A 13893-nucleotide genomic window follows, 5' to 3' on the forward strand; every position below is an offset into this window, starting at 1 on the left:
CAGCACTGAGGGGCCCATGACCTTCAGTGAACACTGTGCATGTGCGTGTGGGGCAGATGGGTCCCCTGAACTGCTGAGAGCCCCCCTTCACTCCGCCTCAGCTGGCTAAGGGCAGAGGAAGAACCTTTTTGTAAGTGGTTTCACCAGATGCGTCCACGCCCCGATGGCCCAGCTTCCTCCCGTGACCAGGGCCCGGCTGTCCAGTCACTGACGGGGCCTGGAGAAAAGAAAACAGGAAGCATTAGAAGTCAGCAAGGAGGAGCCACCGAAGCCATAGCGCTCCAGAAACTCTGGCAAGAGAGGAGCTTAGTCACCGCGCCCAGCTGGAGCCAGGGCTGGGCCATGTGGGCCATGCGGGGGGAAGCGGGGACAGAAAGCTGTGTGGGCAGGCTGTACACCCAGTGGGCAATACCTCACATCCAGAAGGGCCCACATGCAGACCAGACCACCAGCTCCTTGAAAAAGCTGGAGGCCGGCAGCCCCGACCACCCAGGCCTAATTTTAGGGCCTTTCCCTCAGTTCTGCTGACATTGGAGCCAGGTCATTCTCTGTGGGGGGACTTCCTGGGTACTTTGGGCGAGTAACCAGTATCCCTGGTCCCAACCCACTCAATGCCAGGAACAACCCCAGTGTGACAAGCACAGATGTGCCCAGACATCATTCCGTGTCCCCTGGGGGCCGAACAGCCCTCTGGGCTGAAATGATTACAAACAGCATCCCCTCCTGGGAGCAGGCCCAGCTCCTGCAAGCTCTAGGGGTCAGCTGTGGCAGGTGTGACATCGGCCATCCCAACAAACTTGTGTGGAAGCCACTGGCCCTCATGTGTGCCGTCACAAGAGGAGGACAGTGGAAGGGGCAATGGGAGCCTGGAGGGACACAGAAGCCAGTTTAGAATCAGGGGCCAAGGCCAGCCAGCAGACAGGAACTGAGTGCCTCTTTGGTGGCTCCACCTGTCACTGACATTTAAGAAGTACCTACTGCCCTGGCCAGTTTGGCTCAGTGGATAGAGCGTCGGCCTGCAGACTGAAAGGTCCCAGGTTTGATTCCGGTCAAGGGCATGTACCTTGGTTGTGGGCACATCCCCAGTAGGAGGTGTGCAGGAGGCAGCTGATCGATGTTTCTCTCTCATCGATGTTTCTAACTCTATCCCTCTCCCTTCCTCTCTGTAAAAAAAATCAATAAAATATATTATTAAAAAAAAAAAAAGAAGTACCTACTATGTACCTACCACCATTCAAAAATCTCACACAGTCCTTCAGGCCACCAGCCCAACCTGCACTGCCCCACATCAGTTCTAGGCAGCCCTCAAATGCCCCCCACCGGCCAACACTCCTCAGCTTGGCTCCTGTGTGTTCTGCACACTGGCCACTAGGGGGCAAGGTTCCCTCAGGAACCTTCTGTTGCTGCCCCTGCCTCACACCTCTCACTGTCTCCCTATTGCCCTTGGAGCCCCTAGGCCCACCCATCTCCCTCCCACTGTCCTGCACTGAGCCCACTGCAGGGCCCCAGCAAGTGGACAATGCCCTCCATAGAAGGACTCATATGGTGACTGGCATCAAGGGATAGGGACAAAGCATGCGTAGGCAGGACTCCTGCTGCTACAGGTGCAGGCAAGCCACACCTGGGCTGCTCCTCTTGTAAAATGGGGCTCAGACACACCCTTCCCGGGCCACCTTCTGGAGTGACAGGAAACTAACCACAGTGGGGACCCCTCTGTACTGCCTTCGCTGAGGACAGGAGCAGGGCCCACGGGACAGCATGGCAGCATATGTGCACGAGAGTGGCCGTCACCAGGGAAAGCTCTCTAGGAACATGGCTGGAAGATGGTGAAGACGATGGGCTCACAGGCGTGGAGAACGAAAAGGACCCTGTGCTGCTATGTGGGCTGCCTAGGGACACTACACTAAAGGTGCTGCTAGTCAGGCACTGGTCAGGCACCACCCTCCTGGCCAGATCCTCCGGGACTGGCACTTGCCCAACTTCCTTCTCACCTCTCTGGCCTCCCCTTTCTGGTCTCCCCTCCCTTTCCCTCACTGGCCCAGGGCCGAGTTCTTGGGCGTCATCCCTCCCGCACCAGAACCCCTGTGGGAAACTCCCCACGCGGGCCGGGGGATGGGATTTCCCCCCCCTCACATCTGCCATCATTTGGGCCCCCCGAGAGGTACAGTGAGGTGCCCAAGGCCACAGAGCAGAACTCGAGCAGGGCTGGTGCTGTCTTCTGGAGGAGGCAAGTCAGGATAGGACCCACGGACACTCACCTCCGTCAGGGCCGTCTTTTTCTGGGCCAAACCTGAGGAAGAGAAGGGAGATGTGAGACTGGCAGCGGGGAGTCCAACCCACAGGGCCTACCACCAACCTGCACCTGCCCCTGCAGGGGCTCCCAGGGGGTTCGGGCCACTGTCACCATGCTCCCTCCCTGACACACAGGCGCCTACAACCTCACTGGGCATTGTGTCCCTAGGGAGGACCATAAGAACCCCTTGTGGGAAAGGGGAGCATAGACACAGGACACACTGAGGTGGCGGGATGACTGGATGCTGGGTACCCCCCAGGCAGGAACAGCAGGAGAGACCACCCCCCAACTCTGATCCACCATTTACCCCAAAGACATCAGGTCCTTAGTGGAAAGAACTAAGGACCTGCATTTACAAAGTGCCACCCTTCCTCTGCTGGTAGGAGCAGGGCTTAACCAGGAGACACCTGGGTCACAAAGAAATCAGGGGACCTGGAGGGTCAAGGTCGGGATGGTGCTGTGGGGAGGGCCCGGGGCTCTGGGGAGCTATGGTCAGTAGGCAGTGGCTGGGGCCCCAGGCTGGAGCAATGGTGCCAGCTCTATTGGCCCTGTCTAGGGAGCCAGCTATGGAAAGCCAGCCAAGGACTGGTTTTACCACAGCTTCCAGGAGCGCTTCGCTGGCCTAAGGAAGGCAGGCAATTTTCCTCTGTCAGACCATTCCTTCATCTCCGGTTCCCAGCAGGGAGGCCTCAGGCCTGCCACTGACCTCTGAGCCCTGGTGTCCTCACCAGGAAAGTGGATTCTGCTGAAGATGATCTGCCCAATGAGGGTGGTCAGCAGATATGCCCCCTCCCCGCAAAAGGTGTCCGCATCCTGATCCCAGAATGGGCTTTGCAGGCAGAACTGAGTTAAGGCCCCTGGGATGGGGATGACCCTAGGTCCCCAGGGGACCAGTGTCATCACAGGGTCCTTATAAAAGGCAGGCAGGAGGGTCAGAGTGAATGATGGGAGAGGCTGCATTGCTGGCTGTGAAGATAAAGGAAGGGGCCACAAGCAAGGATGTGACCCCTCTAGAAGCTAGAAAAGGCCAGAAATGGTTCTTCCTGGAGCCTCAGGAGGGAACCAGCCCTACCCAGACCTGGATTTAGCCCAGTGAGATCCATGTCAGACTCCCGACCCCAGAACGGTCGGAGAATAAATGTGTGTGGTTTTAAGGCAAAATTGCAGTGATTTGTTTCAGCTGCAACAGGAAACTCATTCACTAGGTGTCACTGGGGGGAAGCAGGTGATGACCAGGACAGGCCTGGCCCCTGCCCTCGGGCGCAGATTAGCAAAGAAGATCTTGGGCTTTGACCCTGAGGGAGGTTGGATGCCCTGGAAGGCTGTGGCTTGGCCATGACATAGGTGCTCACAGGCGCCTTCTGGTGGCTGCTGGGGATGACAGACTGTGGGTGGATGTGGGGGCTAGGACAGGAGCCAGGGACCAAGCAGGGCAAGAGGACTGCCTGGTCTAGGTGGGAGCTGATGGGGTGGACCAAGGTGGAGGCCAGGAGGGGGGAGAAATGGGCGGATTCTGGAGAGATCTAAAGTTAGGACAGACAAGCTGTACTTACTGGAGGTGGAGTGAAGAGGCAAGGAGTCAGAAATGACTAAGGATTTTGACTGAAGCAATGAACAGAATGAAGGAGCTGCCAGCTGACGGGGATGGGCAGAAGGTTTGGGGGGATGGACAGGCGCATTGTGGCTGTGTTGGGTGTGAGACCCCTGTGAGCCGTCCACGTGGAGACATCTAGGGGCAGATGGACCCTGAGTCTGTAGCTCAGGGGAGCCCTGGCTGGAGACAGGACTGAGGGAGTCATCAGGGTGCAGTCAGAGCTGGAACTCTGAGAGTGGACTGGCAGCCTGGAAGGGTGAGGGTCAGGAAGGAAGAGAGAGGCAGGCCCAGGTGAGGGGTCAGGGGTCAATCTTACCCAGCAGAGGAGGAACCTGCTCTGTTCCAATCAGTGACAGTTGCACATTGTAAAGGTACAAAAAATGCTGAACTGTATGCTTAAAAGTGTGAATTTTATCGTATATGAATGATCTCTCAATAAAAAACATATAAAACAACCCAAGCTGACACAGCCATAGGTGCAACCAGGGCAGCAGGGGTGTGGACTCGTGTCCTCTTTTAGCCATGACCACCACCCCAGCCGCACCCTGAGTGCCCACCTGTGTATGTGGGGTGCTGAGACCCCCTAGGGCATGGTCCAGATGGGGAAACTGAGGCTGAGGGGGCAACTGGCTGAGACTAAGTTCATGGCCACAGGGTCCACCAAACGGGACCCTGGGCCGGGGGACAAAGCCAACAGACTGAGTCACTCCCCAGGGCCCCAGACAGGGCAGCTGGACTAAGATACGCCAACTAGATGGGAGTCAGGCCAGACCCTTGGTGCCTACTCGCAGATGTCTGAGGCTCTCCACCCGGGCATCCTGGCCACAGGGACGAACCTGGGCTCTGGCATATCCCGGGGCTCTGCCGGTGGCAAGTGGGGGCCGGAAGATGCTGGAAAGCTGACATAATATTTTTATTGGATGCCCAACAGCAGGACAATTAATGGTTTGAGTTTGGGATGTGGAGAAGGAAGAGAAGGTAGGAAGCCAGTGGTGGACCAGGGTAGAACATTCTAGACCTCGTGTGGGGGCCCCTTAACCCAGAGCCCACCCAGCGGTGACCACCTGAGTCTTCTGTAGCTCCAGGTCCTTCATCCCAGGGCTGCCAAAGTAAGTCCAACACCGCAGTCCTGGCCTCCTCCACAAACCATACCTCCTATGTCCTCCTGCTTCCCCACCCAAGGTGTTTGAACTCTGTGGGGGGCGGTGCAAGGAATGGACACACACACACCTCAGGGCACCGGCACCACGCCATTCTTTCTGCCCCAAACAAGTCTTCGCCAGGTCTCCCCAAGGCCAGCCCTTTGGCCTTCAGGTCTCAACCCAGCCTCCCCTCAGAGTGGCCACCCAGTCACCTCCCTGTCCTGTTACTCAGGCCACATTCCCCAGTTTTGCCATCTGCATGTCCCCACCTGCTCTCTGACATTCCTTTTCTTACCCTCATCATCTGCCCCTCCACAGCGTGATGCCTGTGAGGGCAGTGACCCTGTAACTCTCGGCCTCCACACATCTTCAGAAAGAGGGACAATGGCTCAGGGTTGAGTCTGTTGCAAGAGGTCATGCAGCTGCAGGGGAGGGTGGTCACTCCCACTGGTTGGGTCAGGCTGGGGATGGCAGAGACCACACCCAGATGTGGAGCTCCTCCCAGACCAAGATGGGACCAATTATCTTCTGAATGAGCCACCCTATTTATTTTTAAGAAATTAATTTTTAAAACTAACCTGGAGGGAAAGAGCCTGACACGTACAGCTGGGAGGACAGGCCCTATGCAGCCCCTATCTCAGGCCAAGACCTGCCCAAGGCACAATTGTGCTGCCTGTGGGTCTGGTCCAGCCACCAGCAGACGCCTATGAATGCTTGTTGACTTCTGATGGACAAGCGACAGACAGAGGGAGGGACAGAGAGAGTTCTCCCCCTCTGCACACACAAGCCTCGGCAGGAACTGCTTCTTTTACACGTCCTCTATAATAAAGAGGTAATATGCAAATGGTCGTTATGCGGTGAAGCTTAATGACCAATCAGCAGGAGGGCGGGGCAGCAAGCTATGCACAGCAGAGAGCTACCAGTGGCGGTGGGTGGGGCGGCCCGCTGAGGAAAGCAGCAGCGACTACTGTGTGTGTGTGTGTGTGTGTGTGTGTGTGTACACATTTGATTTCAGAGAGAAAGGCAGAGGGAGAGAGAGATAGAAACGTCAATGATGAGAGAGAATCACTGATTGGCTGCCTCCTGCACACCCCCCACTAGGGACTGAGCCCGCAATCTGGACATGAGTCCTGACCGGGAATTGAACTGTGACCTCCTGGTTCATAGGTCAACGCTCAACCACTGAGCCATGCTGGCCAGGCTGGAGCTACTTCTTCACATGACTAATGTGGAAACCAAGAAAGGGAAGCTCCCAAAAAACGGCGGGCCCCTAGAACCAAGGAAGGGGCTTTAGCGTATGTCCTTCAGCACTCGGCGCTACCTTCATTCTGTCCAGATGTGCCACTGCTCCCACTCCTCTCCACTCCATCACCGCTCACCCGGACCAGCAGTCTCCACAGATCTAGACCCCGCTCCGGTCTGTCCTCCTCACAGCGGCCACCAGAGGCCGCCGGTGAGCAACAGAGTCAGGTCCTCTCTGCTCTGCCCACAGCCTGGGAGAGAGAGCTCCCTGGGGTGAAAGCCCAAGTCCTCCCCTGGCCTACAAAGCAACTGGAGCCTGCAACCCTGCCAAGCAGGAAGTGGCGCGGGGGGCCAGCCACAGGCCCTCTCCCTGATGAGCTGGAATGGTCTGGCCAGCCTGTGGGCACAGGAGCAGAGTCCCTGGAGACTATACAGGAGGTGGCACTGAGGCAGCACTGTGAGGGCACAGCAGGGAAGGGAGCTGAGCACTCACCGGCCTGAGTCAGACACCATCTAACTTAATGATCTCATTTCACTATCACATTTTACAGGTGGGAAAATGGGTTTGGAGAAATTTAGGAAGTTACTCAAAGGTGAAAAACCAGACATTGTATCTCAGAATCCAGAAAAGCAATCAACAAAATTTAACATGAACTTGATGTTCAAAAAAACTATTAAGAAACTGGAGGGAAAAAAAAGTGAGGGTTTCAGGAAGAACTGCCTTTACTTAAAAATAATTCAAAGCAAAAACTCATGGCAAACAAATAAGTATCACCCACAGGACAAGGGGAGTGGCCAAGATCTTCCACTGGGGGTGGGGGGGGAGCAATAGCACTCACCAATGCAATAAGGCAAGAAAAAAAAAGGGGGGGGGGCCTAGCTGGTATGGCTCAATGGATAGAGCGTCAGCCTGAGGACTGAAGGGTCCCAGGTTCGATTCTGGCCAAGGGAGCATACCCCAGTTGCAGGCTCGATCCCCAGTGGGGGATGTGCAGGAGGCAGCCGATCAACGATTCTCTCTCATCATTGATGTTTCTCTTTCTCGCTCCCCCTCTCCCTTCCTCTGTGAAATCAATAAAAATACATTTTAAAAAAAGGGGGGGAATGAAGATTGGAAAAACAAAATTTTAGAAAATCCAAGAGAACCAACTGCCCAACCATTAGAATGAAATGGAGTGGAGCACGGTGACAGCCCATCACCCGAGAGCACAGTGCCAGTGTGTGAGAAGAGGTGGGATGTGGGATTCCTGCCTCTGCACCCACCCCTGCCCTTTATAGGCAGCCTCTCCCTGGTTTCATGCTAGGGTTTATTTTTATCTGAAATCAATAAAAACATATTTAAAAATGTACTCTAAAAATAAAATAAAATAAATAAATATGTTTAAAAAATAAAGAACTTTCAGATTTTACAGTATCTCAGACTTTTACCACCACTATTAGGTCGGGAAAGGCTAAGAATTCTAGAGTTAATAGCTGATCAGAGTAGAACACTGCAAAAACATGTGGAAATATATCAAACTCTAGTTAATGATACACACACGGAAGTGCTTACAGATGGAGTGTGCTGATGCCTGCAATTCTGAAGTACATCTAAAATATTAGCTGGAAAGAGGGAGGGATAGAGGAGGAAGGGGAGGAGGAGGGGAAGGGATAGATAAAGTAAGCACAGCAAAATGTTAATTTTAGGTTCCAAGTGGTAAGTAGTGTTTCCATTTTTCAATTCTTTCAACTTTTCAGTGCAGTTGAAATTTTTCATATATATATTCTTTTTACTTCAAAGAGAAGGGAGAGGGAGAGAGGAATAGAAACATCGATGAGAGAGAATCATTGATTGCCTGTACTCTGGGGATCAAGCTGGCAACTGCATATGCCCTGACTGGGAATCAAAATGTGACCTCCTGGTTCATAGGTTGATGCCTAACCACGGAGCACACACTGGCCAGGCACGGTTGAAAATTTACTTCATACAATGTTCCTCCAGGTTAAAGGTAAATTGTGATCTTTGATGCCAGGAGTTTTCAAGCATTGGAGAAACACATTTTTAAAGCAGATTCTGCCTAAGGAATGTGAGTGGTCACATGGGTAGCAGTGGGCACTACTGGAGCACCTGTGCCAGGCTCTGTGAAATAGGTTTCACACACATTGGCTCATCACATTTCCACCACAGGGCCTTTGCACTTGCTGTGCCCTCTGCCTGGAACAATCTATCCCCACATCTCTACACAGCTAGCTTCTGTCCTCTGTCACTCAGGTCTCAGACATTTGTGTCACCTCCTGGAGAGGTCTTTCCTGACCACACATTCATTCATTCCAAACTCAGTGTTTCCTGGATGCTGGGCCCTCTTTGGGGGACAAAATATATCATTGTTTAAATATAATGTCTAATAAGAAAATATTTAAACACCCAGGAAAACACAGCATAACATAAAAGACACCAATATATCACTGTGTAGGTTAGCCATATCATGTTTTGTTTATCCTTTAAGTTGTGGGTCGGCAAACACTTTGTGAGGGGCCAGAGGAGACCCGGCGGAGGCCAGAACAGGCATCCAAGGTGAAGGGAAGTGATCTGTAGGTGGTTCTCAAATGGAGCGATTCTGCCCCCAGGGGATACTCGGCGATGTCTGGGGCATCTGGGTTGTCATGACTAGAAGTGTCCTTAGCACTGATTGGGGGCTAAGGATGCTGCTCAGCATCCCGCAGTGCCGTGCCCAGGACGCTCCCGCCCCAGCCGGAGAGTGAGCCAGCATGCCGTCAGCAGCGCCAAGGGGGACCCTGAGGCAAATGCAGCAATATAAAAATGTAGAGGACAGGAAGCATCTGGGTGTTCATTATACTATTCTCTGGATATTTACAACATTTCATGATAAAATATTTAGTTGTACTGTCCTATCCAGTTTTGTCTTTTGCTTTAACTTCCCTGTAATAAAAAGCTACAACACATACACATTCCCCATACAGGCGGTTGCCTTACCAGCCATGTCTCCAACCCTCCTGAAACCAGCAGGAGGTAAATGTCCTTGGACGCACTTTATGGCTGGGAGACTAGGGCTTAGAGGTCTGGGCAAGTTCAAGGCCAAGGAGCTGCAGGAGTTGGGGTGCTCCCTATCCCACACACACCCTGGGTCCCTGCAGCAACCAGCCACTCCCTCCAGAAGTACTTCGGAGGCTTGCCCGGACGCTCCAGGTGGCGCTGCTGCTTCCCAATGTGCTCCCAGGCACCTGGGCCAGCATCCTGAAGCCACCTGGTCACCTGTCCTGGTCTCAAGTGGGCTCAAGGACAGAGTTCCTGGCGGGTTCAGCATTGGCCTGGCACGGAGCGCTGCTGGCTCGCCAGTTTGCTGACCAACTTTTTTTTTTTTTTTTTGCTAATCCTCACCTGAGGATATTTTTCCATTGATTTTTAGAGAGAGTGGAAGGGAGGGGGAGAGACAGAGAGAGAGAGAGAGACATGGACTGGTTGCGTCCCTGACCAGGGCTAGGGATTGAGCCTGCAACCGAGGTACATGCCCTTGACTTAAATCCAACCCGGATTCCGAGGGCCAACACTCTATCCACTGAGCTAAACTGGCAAGGACTGTTGACTGAATTTGCTGTCTTGGATACAGACATGCCAGGTTGTGCGCTATTTCTGAGCCAGTGTCACCCACACTGTCAAAGCCAGGGGGACTGGTATTCTTACAGATTTGGACACTGGGGCAAGGAAACCTGTATCCATTCACACAGGGCCCCCGGGCTCACTGTACCAGCCCCAGCCTGGACACTCCCAGCAGTGACCCGCCTACCTCTGACTGCCCCAGGTACTTCCATCTGCCTCCCTCCCTCCTGTTCCCAACCCAGCCTGGCCCCTATCCACCTCTATCCTTCCCTCAGGTCCCACTGTTTAGGTTCCCTTGCACCCCCAGGCCCTGGGCCCTGCTGCTCCCTGCACCTCTTCCTTCCCACCTCCCCTCGGCTTAGTGAATGCTTCCCTGTGCTCCCCCTGGCATCCTGCCTTTAGTGGTCTCTGGCTCCCCTGAGAGCGCCACAGGGAAGGCCTCCTCTCCCTCACCCACTTCGTGACCCTGCACCAGCCCAGTGCTGGGCACCGATAAGACCTCACTGAGTATCCAATGAGCAAGGAACCTGGAGGGCTGCATGGAGGAGGCTGTGGATGAGCCTCAGGAGAAGACTTGTGGGAAGAGAGCTCACTCACTCATCTTGTAGTCATTCCCTGGAGCTGGACAGCTGACTGAGGGCTGAATGCCCAGCAAAGCCACAGCCTGAGGTGCCTCTGACCTGCCCTGACCCAAACAATGTCTGTCTCCTCTCTTCAGAGGGAGAAACTGAAGCTCACAGAAGCAGTATCAGGATGTTTTGTGTTGAATAAAAGTTGGGACTCATACTGCCTGAAGAAAAAGGTGTATGGGGAGGATATTTGTTAACTTAACTCGGGCCAGCAAACTACCCTGTGGACTAAACCCACCCACTGTCTATTTTTATAAATAAAGTTTTATTGGAACACACCCACTCATGTACAAATCTCTACAACTTCAGAATTGAACAGGTGTGACAGAGATCAGCTGGCCTTTCACAGAAAAGCTCGCCTGACCCCAACATAACCAGAGAGGTCAGAGCTGATCGGCTATAAGTCTGGTTGGACTTGGCACCTGAGGACTCTGTCTCAGTGCTGCTGTCCTCCCTGCTGACCCCCACTCCCCCTTAGGCAGGTGCCTGACTGCCCCTCACAAAGTCCAGGGCTGGGCCCACGGGTCATGTGTAGGGCATATACAGCTCTGGCTGCTAGGCCTGGGTCCCCCCATTCCAGGAGCCAACAGCACTCTGCCTGGCTGTGGGGGACAGGGGTTTCCCCAAGGGGACACTAGGTTCCAATAGAGAATATGCAACTGCAGACCTCCATTGAGGAAGGGCCAACAGCCAGATCCCAGGATGGCTGGACAGAGCACATCCAAGAGAGGGCTCCTCAGGAGCGGGCACCCCCACCGACGCATGGCGAGGATCATGCGCTGTCTCAGGACCCACGTGAGAAGTTTCTTGGCCCAGTTTTCCTCTCAGATATATTTTTACTCTCCAGCAGCCAGGCTGGGCCAAAGACACTGCACCTGAATTCCAGAATGCTGAGAGCTACAGGGGCCCCCCTCGGTCTGGCTCTTGCCGTTCACAGGGTGGATGCTCACTTTCCATCCCAGGCCCAATTTCCCAGTGAGGCTGGGTCTAGGGTTTCAGAATCCTAGGCACCGAGCTGGCTTTGTTTTACACCAAGGCAAAGGTGGCAGGGCTTGCCCAAAGTCCCACAGAAAGTTAGCTGCTGCCCGGCTGGTGGGGCTCAATCGGTTGGGCGTTGCCCCATGCACCAAGAGGTCGCTGGTTTGATTCCCGGTCAGGGCAACTGCCCGGGTTGCGGGCTCAATCCTCAGTGGGGGGTGTGCAGGAGGCAACCGATTGATGTTTCTCGCTCTCCTTCTCCCTCTAAAAGTCAATAAACACACACACACACACACACACACACACACACACACACACACACACACACACACACAAAGGATCTTGGCAGCTGAGCCAGGCTGGAACCAGGCCTGGGCTCTGGGATTATTATAGGAACCTGTATGTCAGGGGTCCCTCTGTGCTAGGCATGCAGTAACTGCTCAACTCATGCCTCAATCTGCCCCATGAGGCGAGGGTACAACTTCCCTATTTTACAGATGAGAAGAGGAGATTCTGGAGCCAGACAAGCTGCCTGATGTTGTGGCCAGGCTCCATGATGACCCCTGGTATCCACGTCCTCCTACGATAGCCGGTGGGTATGACTAACAGATATGGCTAAAGTGCAGCATGTGACTTCTGGCACAGGGTCATAAAAGACACCAACACGTTTACCTTGCTCTTTTCTTTGAAGTCTGTCCTTACTTCACTAGAGATTCCATAACAGAAAGTTTGAGCTTAGAATTAGCATAACCTGACAGACTAAAAAATTGGTTTCTATATACCTGCACATGTGGGTATTTATTTATTTTTAAATACATTTTTATTGATTTCAGAGAGGAAGAGAGAGGGTGAGAGAGATAGAAACATCAATGATGAGAGAGAAGCACTGATCGGCTACCTCCTGCACGCCCCCTACTGGGGAACGAGCCTGCAACCCAGGCATTTGTCCTAACTGGGAATCGAACTCTGCCCTCCTGGTTCATAGATCAATGCTCAACTACTGAGCCATGCAGGCTGGGCACATGTGGGTGTTTAAATGTAAATCAGGATTAAAATGGAATTAAATAAAAATGTTGTCTATCGATTGTACAGGGTGTATTTCACATGCAGGGTAGCTCCATGAGGCCAGTGGCTACACACTGGAGCACAGACACAGAAACTTCCATCGATGTCAGAAGTCTTACTACAAAGAACAACTACTGATGAACAAAAATAGATACAGAGACACAGAAACATGGAACAGACCGACAAACCTCAGAGGGAAGGCAGGGGAGGGTGGGGGTAAGAGATCAACCAGAAGACTTGTATGCATGCATATAAGCATAACCAATGGACACAGACAGTAGGGGGACAAGGGCATGTGCTGGGGGGGCAGGAGCGGGTGGGGAGAGGTCAATGGCGGGAAAAGGAAACATGTAATACTTTTTAAAAATAATTTAAATTTTTTAAAAAATATATTTTATTGATTTTTCACAGAGAGGAAGGGAGAGAGATAGAAAGTTAGAAACATCGATGAGAGAGAAACATCGATCAGCTGCCTCCTGCACATCTCCCACTGGAGATGTGCCTGCAACCCAGGTACATGCCCTTGACCGGAATCGAACCTGGGACCTTTCAGTCCGCAGGCCGACGCTCTATCCACTGAGCCAAACCGGTTTCGGCTAAAAATAATTTAAATTTTTAAAAAAGTTTTACTACAGAGTGCTACTATAGACACTTATTTGAAATGATATTGGTGAACATCCAGAAACTTCCTTGCATTTACATATTCCTACCAAGCCCTCAAGTTTAAGGAAGAAGAGGTTTTGTATGTAATTTTTAGCCCTAGTGGGAATTTGTCAAATTTAATTTTCTATAAGAAAGATGTGTGATAATATCTGCCTCATTCTTTATTCTTGCATGTATGATAAAATCCTATATAATAAAAGGCTAACATGCAAATTGTCCCCTCAACCAGGAGTTTGACTGAGAGTTCGACCAGGGGGCAGGGCTGGCTGGCCAACCGCTCATGGACCCTCCCCCTGGCCAGCCCACCCCAATCGACCCCAATCGGGAGCGGGCCAGCCAGACCCCACCCATGCACAAATTCGTGCACCAGGCCTCTAGTATAAAATAAATATTTAATTGGATATTTATATATATATTTTTTAACATTTTGTTGTTGCTGTTAAATCTCACCTGAGGGTATTTTTTCCATTGCTTTCCAGAGAGAGTGTAAGGAAGAAAGGTATGGGGAAGGAGGGAAGGAGAGAGAGAGACACACACACATTGATTGGATGCCTCTTGCACAAATCTAACAACTGAGCAACATTGGCCAGGGCTTAACATTTGATTGTATTTCACCTTGCTCTTGGATGGCTCACTGGGGGAACTGGCCACCATTATGGGAGGACACTCAATGACTGTGGAACTGAGGC

The 13893-nt window shown here is 52.6% G+C and overlaps 1 protein-coding gene across 13 annotated transcripts in view; it reads right to left on the reverse strand.

The window, feature by feature from the left end:
- The window catches only part of PIP5K1C (phosphatidylinositol-4-phosphate 5-kinase type 1 gamma), a 52936-nt gene that overhangs the window by 23804 nt on the left and 15239 nt on the right, over nucleotides 1-13893 (reverse strand). For all 13 annotated transcript variants that reach the window (XR_004968191.1, XM_036312937.1, XM_036312936.1 and 10 more), the window contains exons 2-3: nucleotides 2259-2290; nucleotides 125-217 (exon numbers count right to left, since the gene is read on the reverse strand). Coding sequence is in view for 12 of the 13 variants with exons in the window: in XM_036312937.1 (XP_036168830.1) it covers nucleotides 125-217; nucleotides 2259-2290 (125 nt within the window). In the remaining variant the exon portion in view is untranslated. The remainder of the gene's footprint in view (nucleotides 1-124; nucleotides 218-2258; nucleotides 2291-13893) is intronic.

Source organism: Myotis myotis, unplaced genomic scaffold (assembly GCF_014108235.1).
Source record: "Myotis myotis isolate mMyoMyo1 unplaced genomic scaffold, mMyoMyo1.p scaffold_m19_p_6, whole genome shotgun sequence".
Classification (NCBI taxonomy): Eukaryota; Metazoa; Chordata; class Mammalia; order Chiroptera; family Vespertilionidae; genus Myotis; species Myotis myotis.